This window comes from Salmo salar, chromosome 05, assembly GCF_965601325.2.
Source record: "Salmo salar chromosome 05, fSalSal1, whole genome shotgun sequence".
NCBI classification, from domain to species: domain Eukaryota; kingdom Metazoa; phylum Chordata; class Actinopteri; order Salmoniformes; family Salmonidae; genus Salmo; species Salmo salar.
The window spans coordinates 91322276-91337500 of NC_138295.1; the positions used below are offsets into that span (position 1 = coordinate 91322276).

The 15225-nt window shown below is 44.1% G+C and overlaps 1 protein-coding gene across 6 annotated transcripts in view; it reads left to right on the forward strand.

The window, feature by feature from the left end:
* The first annotated feature begins 690 nt into the window (after nucleotides 1-690).
* LOC123724063 (protein MTSS 1) overlaps nucleotides 691-15225 on the forward strand; it is a 155340-nt gene continuing 140805 nt past the window's right edge. For 5 of the 6 annotated variants that reach the window (XM_082975969.1, XM_082975974.1, XM_082975972.1 and 2 more), the window contains exons 1-3: nucleotides 691-1236; nucleotides 6086-6147; nucleotides 14042-14115. In XM_082975969.1, the coding sequence (XP_082832095.1) occupies nucleotides 1165-1236; nucleotides 6086-6147; nucleotides 14042-14115 (208 nt within the window). In that variant the 5' untranslated portion in view covers nucleotides 691-1164. The remainder of the gene's footprint in view (nucleotides 1237-6085; nucleotides 6148-14041; nucleotides 14116-15225) is intronic. The other variant, XM_082975971.1, reaches the window with a different exon arrangement.

A 15225-nucleotide genomic window follows, 5' to 3' on the forward strand; every position in this document is an offset into this window, starting at 1 on the left:
GTTTGCCCCACCAATATTGACATGCTAAAATCGCCACTGCTGTGAACTCGGAAAAAAAACGAGCTCCGACTGGGAAAAATCGATTTGAACGGTCATCCAACTAGGAATTCCATCTCGGGAACTCGGGGCTCTTTCTAGAGCTCCGAATTTCCGACCTGAAGCTCAATGATTTGACCTCGTATTTTTCCGAGTTCACAGTTGTTTTGAACGCGGCAGTAGTGTACAGTATGTGAATGTGTGTAGGTTTTGTGTGAGAGTCATTGTAGTTAGTGTGTGTGAGTGTGAGTGAGTGTTTGTGTGTATAGTGTTTTTGTAGATTTCCATGAACAATTTTGTTGCTAAATCGGATCCAATATTCTCTCCCGTTTTAAATAGCCGTTATGATGAGTTGAGAAAGTTAGAAATAGTTCCTTTTATAAACTATCTCGAGCAAAAGGCGAGAAGCCAACACGAGTACGCGTCAAAGCCAGGAGGGGGGTGCATTTCGCTGTTCGGGTATGCGCTCTGTACCTTTAGGGAAGAAAGTATACTCCTGGCGTCCTCTCTACGCGCTCATCGTCTCCTTCTCAAACACATTGGATGAGAAAGCCAGAGGTCCCGCCCCTCGTACCTTCTCCTCCAATGGGTTTTGAGAAGGAGACGAGGAGAGCAGAGAGGACGCCAGGAGTATGTTTTGGTATTGAGATCTTCTCATAGTCTCCGGACTCGACCAGCTGAAATTGCATTGTAATACACTGAGCTTCTGAGACGGAGCTGTGTAGATCATTTTGTTGTTTACGTTGAATCTCCAGAGACTATCGGATCTATATCTATACATGTTGTATTAAATACGTTTCGGAATTGTGTCATTTGGAGAATCATGGACCGTGAGTGGAGAAGCGATTGGGTTTTAAATCTCGTCAGCGACTATTCTTCTCTCAGTCTCACCTCTTGTCCGAGAGCGTTTGACTGAGCCGATCAAGATATAGGCTGGAGCGGCTTTATTCGTTTCTGCATCAAGTCAAGGTCTTTTCACTCGTTCGGTGAATAGTTAACTAAAGCGAAATTATTTGTATTAAATAACCGAGGATTTGTATTCAAACAGCCGAGGTTTCTTTCAACTCTTACGTCCAGGAGCTGTCCAGCTTGACGGTCAGACTGACCAGTACTCAGTTGTCCAGAAAAATGGAGGCTGTTATTGAGAAAGAATGCAGTGCACTGGGGGGACTTTTCCAAAGTGTGATAGGCGACATGAAAGTAAGTCAAACCTATCCGTTCTGAATCATTTGGTTTATAACAGTGTACATAACCTAGATAGATAGCTAATAGCTACTTCTCTAACTCCATATGAACTAATTTAGTAGCCTGTTTTGTAGGAATGGCCACTAAGGTTAGCTAGCTAGCTAAGTACATAACGTTAGCTGGCTGTCAGTGTTTTTGACAGTTGCTTCAGATAATGACAAGGCATCATCATGTCATGTCATGTCATGGCTAGCTGCTTGCGCTTCAGGCCAAACGGCGAGCTATGAAGCCTATTGACTGAAGTTTATTGAGTAAAACAAAAATACTAGAATGGGGTTATACATGGATGAGGCTTGGGTGTTTTCTTCCAATGTCAAATGCAGTGTTATGCTATAAAATGTATATTTTTCACCTCTGAATCTATTGTTGCTGTGGGTATCTAGGTTATTGTTCAGCAGGGGGTCTCTGCCTTCAAGGCTCTTGAAATATTCATAAACTACTGATGCTAAGGAGCTGTGTGTGTTTGTATGGGTGTGTGTTTCGCTCTTTCTCTCCTCTCGTTCTCTCTCTCCCTCTCTTTCTCTCCTCTCGTTCTCTCTCTCGCTCTCTTTCTCTTCTCCCCCTCTCTTTCTCTCTCTCTCGCTCTCTTTCTCTTCTCTCGCTCTCTTTCTCTCTCTCGCTCTCTTTCTCTCCTCTCTTTCTCTCCTCTCTCTCTTTCTCTCCTCTCTCTCGCTCTCTTTCTCTTCTCTCGCTCTCTTTCTCTCTCTCTCGCTCTCTTTCTCTTCTCTCGCTCTCTTTCTCTCTCTCGCTCTCTTTCTCTCCTCTCTCTCTCTATCTATCTCTCGTCTCTCTTTCCCTCTCTCGCTCTCTTTCTCTTCTCTCGCTTTCTTTCTCTCTCTCTCCCCCTCTCTCTCTCTCCGTCTCTGTCTCCTGTGTTATGGCGGTATAGTGTTACACAGGGTGACATTCCTAAGGTCACTAATGCTACAAATCATTATCAGACACAGCATCCTTACTTACCTTCTCCTCAGCCTCCCGGATGACAGCATAGTCTGAGTATTACACTACTCAAATCAAATCACATTTTATTGGTCACATACACGTGTTTAGCAGATGTTACTGCGGGTGTAGTGAAATGCTTGTGCTTCTATCTCCGACAGTGCAGTAATATCTAACAGTTCCACAACATATACCCAAAATACATGTAAATCTAAGTAAGGAATGGATTAGGAATATATATACATATATGTCAGAGCTGCATTGGACTAAGATACAATGGCATAGTATAGAGTACAGTATATACATATGAGATGGGGGATGCAATATTTACAAACAATTAAAGTGACTAAGATACCGTAGAATAGTATAGAGTACAGTTTATACATATGAGATGAGTAATGCAAGATACGGAGACATTATTAAAGTGGCTTGTGTTTCATTTCCTTAAAGTGGCGAGTGATTCCTAATCTATGTCTGTAGGCAGCAGCCTCTGATGTGCTGGAGATGGCTGTTTAACAGGCAGTGGTATAGTACAGAATACAATACAGTATATACATATGAAATGGGTGATGCAATATGTAAACACATTTTAAAAGTGACTAAGATACCGTAGAATAGTGTGGAGTACAGTTTATACATATGAGATGGGTGATGCAATATGTAAACACATTTTAAAAGTGACTAAGATACCGTAGAATAGTGTGGAGTACAGTTTATACATATGAGATGGGTGATGCAATATGCAAACACATTTTAAAAGTGACTAAGATACCGTAGAATAGTGTGGAGTGCAGTTTATACATATGAAATGGGTGATGCAATATGCAAACACATTTTAAAAGTGACTAAGATACCGTAGAATAGTGTGGAGTGCAGTTTATACATATGAGATGAGTAATGCTAGATACAGAAACATTATTAAAGTGGCTTGTGATCCATTTCTAGAAGTGGCCAGTGATCTCTAATCTATGTCTATAGGCAGCAGCCTCTGATGTGCTGGTGAAGGCTGTTTAGCAGTCTGATGGCCTTGAGATAGAAGCTGTTTTTCAGTCTCTCGGTCCCAGCTATGATGCACCTGTACTGACCTCGCCTTCTGGATGATAGCGGGGTGAACAGGCAGTGGTTCGGGTGGTTGATGTCCTTGATGATCTTTTTGGACTTCCTATGGCATCGGATGGTGTAGGTGTCCTGGAGGGAGGAAAGTTTGCCCTCAGTAATGCGTTGGGCAGACCGCACCACCCTCTGGAGAGCTTTGCGCTTGTGGGCGGTGCAGTTGCTGTACCAGGCGGTGATACAGCCCAACAGGATGCTCTCAATTGTGCATCTGTAAAAGTTTGTGAGGGTTTTAGGTGTTAAGCCAAATATCTTCAGCCTCCTGAGGTTGAAGAGGAGCTGTTGTGCTGTTGCACCTTCTTCACCACACTGTCCATGTGGGTGGACCATTTCAGTTTGTCAGTGATGTGTACGCCAAGGAACATGAAGTTTTCCACCTTCTCCACTACTGTCCCATCAATGTGGATAGGGGGGTGCTCCCTCTGCTGTTTCCTGAAGTCCACGATCATCTCCTTAGTTTTGTTGACGTTGAGTGAGAGGATATTTTCCTGGCACCACACTCCCAGAGCCCTCACCTCCTCCCTGTAGGCTGTCTCGTTGGTAATCAAGCCTAATACTGTTGTGTCGTCTGCAAACTTGATGATTGAGTTGGAGGCGTGCTTGGCCACGCAGTTATGGGTGAACAGGGAGTACGGGAGGGGGCTGAGCATGCACCCTTGTGGGGCCCCAGTGTTGAGGATCAGCAAAGAGGAAGTGTTGTTTCCTACCTTCACCACCTGGGGGCGGCCCATCAGGAAGTCCAGGACCCAGGTCCACAGGGTGAGGTTCAGACCCAAGGCCTCGAGGTTGATGATGAGCTTGGAGGGTAATATGGTGTCGAATCCTAAGCTATAGTCAATGAACAGCATTCTTACATAGGTATTCCTCTTGTCCAGATGGGACAGGGCAGTGTGGTGGCGATTGCATCGTCTGTGGATCTATTAGGGCGGTAAGCAAATTGGAGTGTGTCTAGGGTGGCCGGTAAGGTGGTGGTGATATGATCCTTGACTATTCTCTCAAAGCACTTCATGATGAGGTGAATGCTACGGGGCGATAGTCATTTAGTTAAATTACCTTTGCTTTCTTAGGTACAGGGCCAATGGTGGCCATCTTGAAACATGTGGGGACAACAGACTGGGATAGGGAGAGATTGACTATATCTGTTAGCAGGTAGCTGGTCTGCGCATGCTCTGAGGACGCGGCTAGGGATACCATCTGGGCCAGCAGCCTTGCGAGGGTTAACACGCTTAAATGTCTTACTCACGTCGGCCACGGAGAAGGAGAGCCCACAGTCCTTCGTAGCGGGCCGCGGCGATGGCACTTTATTATCCTCAAAGCGGGCGAAGAAGATGTTCAGGCTGTCTGGAAGCAAGACGTCGGTGTCCGCGACGTGGCTGGTCTTCCTTTTATAATCCGTGATTGTCTGTAGACCCTGCCACATACGTCTCGTGTCTGAACCGTTGAACTGGGAATCAACTTTGTCCCTATACCGACGTTTAGCCTGCTTGATTGCTTTGCGGAGGGAATAACTACACTGTTTGTATTCTTCCATATTCCCAGTCCTCTTGTCCTGGTTAAATGCGGTGGTTTGGGCTTTCAGTTTTGCGCGAATGCTCCCATATATCCACAGTTTCTGGTTGGGTTAGGTTTTAATAGTCAGAGTGGGTACAACATCTCCTATGCACTTCCTGATTAACTCATTCACCGTATCGGTATATGTGTCGATATTATTTTCTGAAGCTACTCTGAACATATCCCAGTCCACGTGACCAAAACAATCTTGAAACATGGATTCCGATTGGTCAGTCCAGCGGTGAATAGTCCTCAGGTGCTTCCAGGTGCTTCCTGTTTGAATTTCTGCCTATAGGAGGGGAGGAGCAAGATGCAATCGTGGTCAGATTTGCCGAATAGAGGGCCGTCCATTACCTTGTGTCCATTACCTTGTGTCCATTACCGTGTGTCCATTACCGTGTGTTTATTACCGCGTGTTCATTACCGTGTGTTTATTACCGTGTGTTCATTACCGTGTGTTTATTACCGTGTGTTCATTACCGTGTGTTCATTACCGTGTGTTCATTACCGTGTGTCCATTACCGTGTGTTCATTACCGTGTGTTCATTACCGTGTGTTCATTACCGTGTGTCCATTACCGTGTGTTCATTACCGTGTGTCCATTACCGTGTGTTCATTACCGTGTGTTCATTACCGTGTGTTCATTACCGTGTGTCCATTACCGTGTGTCCATTACCGTGTGTTCATTACCGTGTGTTCATTACCGTGTGTTCATTACCGTGTGTTTATTACCGTGTGTTCATTACCGTGTGTTTATTACCGTGTGTTCATTACCGTGTGTCCATTACCGTGTGTCCATTACCGTGTGTTCATTACCGTGTGTTCATTACCGTGTGTTTATTACCGTGTGTTCATTACCGTGTGTTCATTACCGTGTGTTTATTACCGTGTGTTCATTACCGTGTGTTCATTACCGTGTGTTTATTACCGTGTGTTCATTACCGTGTGTTCATTACCGTGTGTTTATTAAATATAGTCAATATAAAGTCTAATCGGTTAGTCCATCATCACTTTGATAAGCAGGTCTGGCTTGGAAAATAGCTATTTTTACCTCAATGGGACTACCTGGTAAAATAAAGGTTTAAAAAAGTGTTTTGGTGTGTGTGTTTTGTTATCATGTTGTTTTGTGTTTCTGACAGATGTTGTGCTCAGGGAAAACAAGATGTTCTGATATTCCTGTACTTTGTGTTTGTTTCCACAGAACAGCTACCCCATCTGGGAAGACTTTATCAGCAAGGCTGGGAAACTACAATCTCAACTCAGGTGAGTCATCATTATTACCACAGGTAGACTCTCAGCAAGACCACAGGTAGACTCTCAGCAAGACCACAGGTAGACTCTCAGCAAGACCACAGGTAGACTCTCAGCAAGACCACAGGTAGACTCTCAGCAAGACCACAGGTAGACTCTCAGCAAGACCACAGGTAGACCCTCAGCAAGACCACAGGTAGACTCTCAGCAGGACCACAGGTAGACCCTCAGCAAGACCACAGGTAGACTCTCAGCAAGACCACAGGTAGACCCTCAGCAAGACCACAGGTAGACTCTCAGCAAGACCACAGTCAGGACCATCTCATTATTACCACAGGTAGATCCTTAATAACTGTCATGCTGTAGGATAAGTCCTAGAAAAGAGCTGTCCAATAACTGTCATGCTGCAGGATAAGTCCTAGAAAAGAGCTGTCCAATAACTGTCATGCTGTCGGATAAGTCCTAGAAAAGAGCTGTCCAATAACTGTCATGCTGCAGGATAAGTCCTAGAAAAGAGCTGTCCAATAACTGTCATGCTGTCGGATAAGTCCTAGAAAAGAGCTGTCCAATAACTGTCATGCTGTCGGATAAGTCCTAGAAAAGAGCTGTCCAATAACTGTCATGCTGCAGGATAAGTCCTAGAAAAGAGCTGTCCAATAACTGTCATGCTGTAGGATAAGTCCTAGAAAAGAGCTGTCCAATAACTGTCATGCTGTAGGATAAGTCCTAGAAAAGAGCTGTCCAATAACTGTCATGCTGCAGGATAAGTCCTAGAAAAGAGCTGTCCAATAAATGTCATGCTGCAGGATAAGTCCTAGAAAAGAGCTGTCCAATAACTGTCATGCTGCAGGATAAGTCCTAGAAAAGAGCTGTCCAATAAATGTCATGCTGCAGGATAAGTCCTAGAAAAGAGCTGTCCAATAACTGTCATGCTGCAGGATAAGTCCTAGAAAAGAGCTGTCCAATAACTGTCATGCTGCAGGATAAGTCCTAGAAAAGAGCTGTCCAATAACTGTCATGCTGTAGGATAAGTCCTAGAAAAGAGCTGTCCAATAACTGTCATGCTGCAGGATAAGTCCTAGAAAAGAGCTGTCCAATAACTGTCATGCTGCAGGATAAGTCCTAGAAAAGAGCTGTCCAATAACTGTCATGCTGTAGGATAAGTCCTAGAAAAGAGCTGTCCAATAAATGTCATGCTGCAGGATAAGTCCTAGAAAAGAGCTGTCCAATAACTGTCATGCTGCAGGATAAGTCTTAGAAAAGAGCTGTCCAATAACTGTCATGCTGCAGGATAAGTCCTAGAAAAGAGCTGTCCAATAACTGTCACGCTGCAGGATAAGTCCTAGAAAAGAGCTGTCCAATAACTGTCATGCTGCAGGATAAGTCCTAGAAAAGAGCTGTCCAATAAATGTCATGCTGCAGGATAAGTCCTAGAAAAGAGCTGTCCAATAACTGTCATGCTGTAGGATAAGTCCTAGAAAAGAGCTGTCCAATAACTGTCATGCTGCAGGATAAGTCCTAGAAAAGAGCTGTCCAATAACTGTCATGCTGCAGGATAAGTCCTAGAAAAGAGCTGTCCAATAACTGTCATGCTGCAGGATAAGTCCTAGAAAAGAGCTGTCCAATAACTGTCATGCTGCAGGATAAGTCCTAGAAAAGAGCTGTCCAATAACTGTCATGCTGTAGGATAAGTCCTAGAAAAGAGCTGTCCAATAACTGTCATGCTGCAGGATAAGTCCTAGAAAAGAGCTGTCCAATAACTGTCATGCTGTAGGATAAGTCCTAGAAAAGAGCTGTCCAATAACTGTCATGCTGTAGGATAAGTCCTAGAAAAGAGCTCTCCAATAACTGTCATGCTGTAGGATAAGTCCTAGAAAAGAGCTGTCTCCAACTGTCCATCATTATTGGTTCTGCCCCAACCTCCAACCTCCAAACTCTACCCACCTGTCTGAGATCTGTAATGGGTGGAATTGTAGGGCAGATGTGGTTGAACTACGGTGTAGTTGCTAATAGTGTAGTGCAGATGTGGTTGAACTACGGTGTAGTTGCTAATAGTGTAGTGCAGCTGTGGTTGAACTACGGTGTAGTTGCTAATAGTGTAGTGCAGCTGTGGTTGAACAATGGTGTAGTTGCTAATAGTGTAGTGCAGCTGTGGTTGAACTACGGTGTAGTTGCTAATAGTGTAGTGCAGCTGTGGTTGAACTACGGTGTAGTTGCTAATAGTGTAGGGCAGCTGTGATGGATTGCGTCACCTAGGCCTAAACCCCCTGACCCCCATACCAGACACTGAAGTGCAGGTCTCTGTGATCTTTGCTGTGTCTGGGTGGAATTGTAGAGCAGCTGTGGCTGTAACAGGATGGATGTCCTCCCGAGTGGCGCAGCGGTCTGACACGGAACCAAAACCGGCTGTGCGCATGCGCCATCGTGCATAAATGTATTTTGTCCCACCACACCAAACGCGATCACGACACGCAGGTTAAAATATCAAAACAAACTGTGAACCAATTATATTAATTTGGAGACATGTCGAAAGTCAATAAACATTTATGGCAATTTAGCTAGCTAGCTTGCACTTGCTAGCTAATTTGTCCTATTTAACTAGCTTGCTGTTGCTAGCTAATTTGTCCTATTTAACTAGCTTGCTGTTGCTAGCTAATTTGTCCTGGGATATAAACATTGAGTTGTTATTTTACCTGAAATGCACAAGGTCCTCTACTCCACCAATTAATCAACACATAAAACGGTCAACCGAATCGTTTCTAGTCATCTCTCCTCCTTCCAGGCTTTTTCTTCTCTTGACTTTATATTGCGATTGGCAACTTTCATAAATTAGGTGCATTACTGCCACTGACCTCGTTTGTCTTTCAGTCACCCAAGTGGGTATAACCAATGAAGAGATGGCACGTGGGTACCTGCTTCTATAAACCAATGAGGAGATAGGAGAGGCAGGACTTGCAGCGCGATCTGCGTCAGAAATAGAACTGACTTCTATTTTAGCCCTTGGCAACGCAGACGCTCGTTGGCTCGCGCAAGCAGTGTGGGTGCAATAATTGAATAATATAGATTTCTACATTTATTTTGCAGCGAGCGGTGTAGTCAGCCTGTTAGGCACTGCTTCGCTTGAGGCGTCACTACAGACCCGGGTTCGATCCCAGGCTGTGTTGTGACCGGGAGACCCATGAGTCGGCGCACAATTGTCTCAGCGTCGTCCGGGTTAGGGGAGGGTTTGGCCGGCCTGGATGGTGTTTCCTCCGACACATTGGTGCGGCTGGTTTTCGGGTTTAGGCGAGCAGTGTGTCAAGAAGCAGTGTGGCTTGGCAGGGTCGTGTTTCGGAGGACGCACGGCTCTCGACCTTCGCCTCTCCCGAGTCCGTAGGGGAGTTGCAGCGATGGGACAAGAATAACTACCAATTTGTACCAGGAAAAAGGGGTAAAAAGTACACACAAAAAAACAAATGCATAAATAAATAAACAGGATGATGGATGTCTCTAGATGGAAAATAAGAAACTGTCAGATGTACTTCTGCTCCATTGTCTTCTCTGTCTGTTGGTTTGAGGGCTGAGATGTCCCACTAAACACTGGTCTAGCTACTACCTCTACCCACCTCTCTGGTGATCTCTGCTGGGTAGAATCACCCAGTCTACTACCTCTACCCACCTCTCTGGTGATCTCTGCTGGGTAGAATCACCCAGTCTACTACCTCTACCCACCTCTCTGGTGATCTCTGCTGGGTAGAATCACCCAGTCTACTACCTCTACCCACCTCTCTGGTGATCTCTGCTGGGTAGAATGGGAGGACAGGCTGAATGGCAGCGTGTCTTACTCTGTAATAATGTTAGGGTAGGGTTAAGCGCTGTAATAATGTTAGGGTAGGGTTAAGCGCTGTAATAATGTTAGGGTAGGGTTAAGTGCTGTAATAATGTTAGGGTAGGGTTAAGTGCTGTAATAATGTTAGGGTAGGGTTAAGTGCTGTAATAATGTTAGGGTAGAGTTAAGTGCTGTAATAATGTTAGGGTAGGGTTAAGTGCTGTAATAATGTTAGGGTAGGGTTAAGTGCTGTAATAATGTTAGGGTAGGGTTAAGTGCTGTAATAATGTTAGGGTAGGGTTAAGTGCTGTAATAATGTTAGGGTAGGGTTCTGTGCTGTAATAATGTTAGGGTAGGGTTAAGTGCTGTAATAATGTTAGGGTAGGGTTAAGTGCTGTAATAATGTTAGGGTAGGGTTCTGTGCTGTAATAATGTTAGGGTAGGGTTAAGTGCTGTAATAATGTTAGGGTAGGGTTAAGTGCTCTGTCATTTAGCGGTCCTCTTCCACACTGCCTTCTAGGAAGTTATCTAATTATAGTTTTTAAATCCATCCGTTGCTTTTTTTTACAACTTCACCCAACATAATGTTTCAGAAAATATTTGGTTGGTGTGTATTACTGTGTAATCACAATATGTGTACGTCCCAAATTGCATCCTATTCCCTATATAGTGCACAGTAGTATCCAACAGAGACTAACACAACCAGAGTTTTCCCCTGTAGTGGCTCTCCTCTCCCTTGAAATAAAATGGAATGTGCTTGTGGAGTGTGTGCGTCTGTATGTCTTTGTGTGTGTGTGGGCGAGTGCATGTGTGTGTGAATGTGTGTGTATATTTTCCCGCCAGAGACTAGCAACACACCCTTGTGTGTAGTGGTTAGCGCCAACCCGCTACAACACAGTCTGTGGTAATACCATTACAGGTTGATAAGGACAGTGTTGTTCCTTCCTGGTCGAACGGATGTTCGTCATTTCATATCAGACGTATAACTTTTGAGTTGATAAAGAATTCTGTTGTTCTGGGACAGACTCTACGTTCCAAATGGCACCATATTCCCTATGTAGGGCAGTACTTTTTACCAGGGCCCATAAAAGTAGTGCCCTATATACAGTTGAAGTCGGAAGTTTACATAAACTTAGCTTGGAGTCATTAAAACTCGTTTTTCAACCACTCCACAAATTTCTTGTTAACAAACGACAGTTTTAGCAAGTCGGTTAGGAAATCTACTTTGTGCATGACACAAGTAATGTTTCCAACAATTGTTTACAGACAGATTATTTCACTTATAATTCACTGTATCACAATTCCAGTGGGTCAGAAGTTTACTGTGCACATGGGGACAAAGATCATATTTTTTGGAGAAATGTCCTCTGGTCTGATGAAACAAAAATAGAGCTGTTTGGCCATAATGACCATCGTTATGTTTGGAGGAAAAAGGGGGAGGCTTGCAAGCCAAAGAACACCATCCCAACCATGAAGCACGGGGGTGGCAGTATCATGTTGTGGGAGTGCTTTGCTCCAGGAGGGACTGGTGCACTTCACAAATTAGATGGCATCATGAGGGAGGAAAATGATGTGGATATATTGAAGCAACATCTTAAGACATCAGTCAGGAAGTGAAAGCTTGGTCGCAAATGGGTCTTCCAAATGGACAATGACTCAAAGCATACTTCCAAAGTTGTGGCAAAATGGATTAAGGACAACAAAGTCAAGGTATTGGAGTGGCCATCACAAAGCCCTGACCTCAACCCTATAGAACATTTGTGGGCAGAACTGAAAAAGTGTGTACGAGCAAGGAGGCCTACAAACCTGACTCAGTTACACCAGCTCTGTCAGGAGGAATGGGCCAAAATTCACCCAACTTATTGTGGGAAGCGTGTGGAAGGCTACCCAAAAAATTTGACCCAAGTTAAACAATTTAAAGGCAATGCTACCAAATACTAATTGAGTGTATGTAAACTTCTGACCCACTGGGAATGTGATGAAAGAAATAAAAGCTGAAATACATATTTCTCTCTACTATTATTCTGACATTTCACATTCTTAAAATAAAGTGGGGATCCTAAGAGACAGGGAATTTTTACTCGGATTAAATGTCTGGAATTGTGAAAAAACTGAGTTTAAATGTATTTGGCTAAAGTGTATATAAACTTCCGAAAGAGGGTGACATTTGGGCCGTACATTCTGTAACAGGACAGTCAATATGGCCATGGACTGAGGGTAATGATGAGGACTGAGAGGAATGAGGGTAATGATGAGGACTGAGAGGAATGAGGGTAATGATGAGGACTGAGAGGAATGAGGTTAATGATGGGGACTGAGAGGAATGATGAGGACTGAGAGGAATGAGGGTAATGATGGGGACTGAGAGTAATGAGGGTAATGATGGGGACTGAGAGGAATGAGGGTAATGAGGAGGACTGAGAGGAAGGGGGGTAATGATGAGGACTGAGAGGAATGAGGGTAATGATGAGGACTGAGAGGAATGAGGGTAATGATGGGGACTGAGAGGAATGAGGGTAATGATGGGGACCGAGAGGAATGAGGGTAATGATGAGGACTGAGAGGAATGAGGGTAATGATGAGGACTGAGAGGAATGAGGGTAATGATGAGGACTGAGAGGAATGAGGGTAATGATGAGGACTGAGAGGAATGAGGGTAATGATGGGGACTGAGGGGACTGAGGGTTGTGATGGGTTGCTGCAGTGCATTGTAGGTGGATGACATGTACATATTGATGATGCCCCATTAATTAAGCTTGACTAGGGAGTTGCCTGGGTTGGTCTGTGGTGTAGACTACTCCATGGCCTCTGTGTGGTCTGTAGTGTAGACTATGTTGTCCAACCACACTGATCTAGTGTGGGGCCCTGGTCAAAAGAAGTGGACTAATGTAGGGGATCAGTTGTCATTTGGGACATAGTTGTACTTGAACGTATGTTTTATGAGCAAGCAGAGCTGCATAAGTCCTTGGCACGCTAAGATGACACGCTGAAACAATGTTTACAGATCAACGTCACCTACTGTCACTGTTATCATCAGCTAAGCTCTGGACATGCCTTACTGGTCTGACAGACACATGTGTTTCCGTATCTACGTCACCTCCAGTCACTCTGACTACTGGCATTGTTCTCAGAGCTCCAGAGGTGTGTTCGTGTCTAGTGTGTTTGGATAGTACACGGTTTCTGCTTTTGTTTGCGTCACATAGCCTGGAGACTGATAGTACTTCCATCTCATGTAGATGTAATCCAAGACCAGTCAACAATCGTTTGTCTGTGTGTCTGTGTCTGTGTGTCTGTGTGTCTGTGTGTCTGTGTGTCGTGTGTGTGTGTGTGTGTGTGTGTGTGTGTGTGTGTGTGTGTGTGTGTGTGTGTGTGTGTGTGTGTGTGTGTGTGTGTGTGTGTCACAGAGAAACTACTGCTGATATCCAAGACGACTAGTTAACAGCCCTGCCTACGTCTTACTAGCCCTAACCCTGAGATCTTAATCACGTGACGTACCTCAGCAGTCAAAGCACAGTGACTCTGATGAGCTACCTAGATTTCAGACGGCTCCTTTCCACACACTGCAGCCAGACAAGACATTCCAAACATTTCAACAGCCGAGCCATTCAGACCTCTAGTTCCACTATGATGAAAAGCTGAAGTCTGTAGGCCCCATCGCTGCCTGTTATCACGGCCATTAATAAGGGCCATTAACAGAGATGTTAAAGTGAGGCCCGTGGCCAGACAGACAGAAAGGAACCACATTCTTATTGTCTTGTTGTGAATGAACATCAGCTAACAGTATAAGCCTAATAACGCTTTAATAACTAGCAACCCCTGAACATTTCCCTTGAAACAACAGATCTCAGATAGAGATAGCTAACGGCTTCAACCAGGTCCAACCGTATTTACGTCCCAAATGGCACCCTATTCCCTAAAGTGCACTACTTTTGTATCGTACTGCACCATAGGGAATAAGGGTGTTGTTTGGGACGGTGCCCATGGCTAATCATGTGCCCGGTCGGTTGGTCGGTACATGTGTGTTCACTTCAGTTAAGGGTAGTTTAAATGAGGACCAAAGCGTGACCAGCTGGGTTCTGCTTCTGTTTCTGTTTTCAGAGCGACCGTGGTTGCAGCTGCAGCGTTCCTGGATGCCTTTCAGAAAGTGGCTGACCTGGCCACCAACACACGAGGTAAGACCTTGTACCCGTCCAGGGGTGAGGGGATGGGGGGGGGGTGAGGGGAGAGGGGAACCTGTATGAGGTGCAAGAGGTCTTGAACATAAGCACTCATACAGCCCCATAGACAATGGAAGCAGAATCAGCGGAATTAGGAAGTCTGTTCTACTGTTCTGTTGTTCATGCTGAACGTCCTGTGATGGAATCCTGTGTGAAGTTGAACATCCTGGCTGAGGTAGATTTATTAGACTATAGTTATCCCACTACACTACAACATGTGGTAATTATTAGACTATAGTTAGCCCACTACAACATGTGGTAATTATTAGACTATAGTTAGCCCACTACAACATGTGGTAATTATTAGACTATAGTTAGCCCACTACAACATGTGGTAATTATTAGACTATAGTTAGCCCACTACAACATGTGGTAATTATTAGACTATAGTTAGCCCACTACAACATGTGGTAATTATTAGACTATAGTTAGCCCACTACACTACAACATGTGGTAATTATTAGACTATAGTTAGCCCACTACAACATGTGGTAATTATTAGACTATAGTTAGCCCACTACAACATGTGGTAATTATTAGACTATAGTTAGCCCACTACAACATGTGGTAATTATTAGACTATAGTTAGCCCACTACAACATGTGGTAATTATTAGACTATAGTTAGCCCACTACAACATGTGGTAATTATTAGACTATAGTTAGCCCACTACAACATGTGGTAATTATTAGACTATAGTTAGCCCACTACAACATGTGGTAATTATTAGACTATAGTTAGCCCACTACAACATGTGGTAATTATTAGACTATAGTTAGCCCACTACAACATGTGGTAATTATTAGACTATAGTTAGCCCACTACAACATGTGATAATTATTAGACTATAGTTAGCCCACTACAACATGTGGTAATTATTAGACTATAGTTAGCCCACTACAACATGTGGTAATTATTAGACTATAGTTAGCCCACTACAACATGTGGTAATTATTAGACTATAGTTAGCCCACTACACTACAACATGTGGTAATTATTAGACTATAGTTAGCCCACTACACTACAACATGTGGTAATTATTAGACTATAGTTAGCCCACTACAC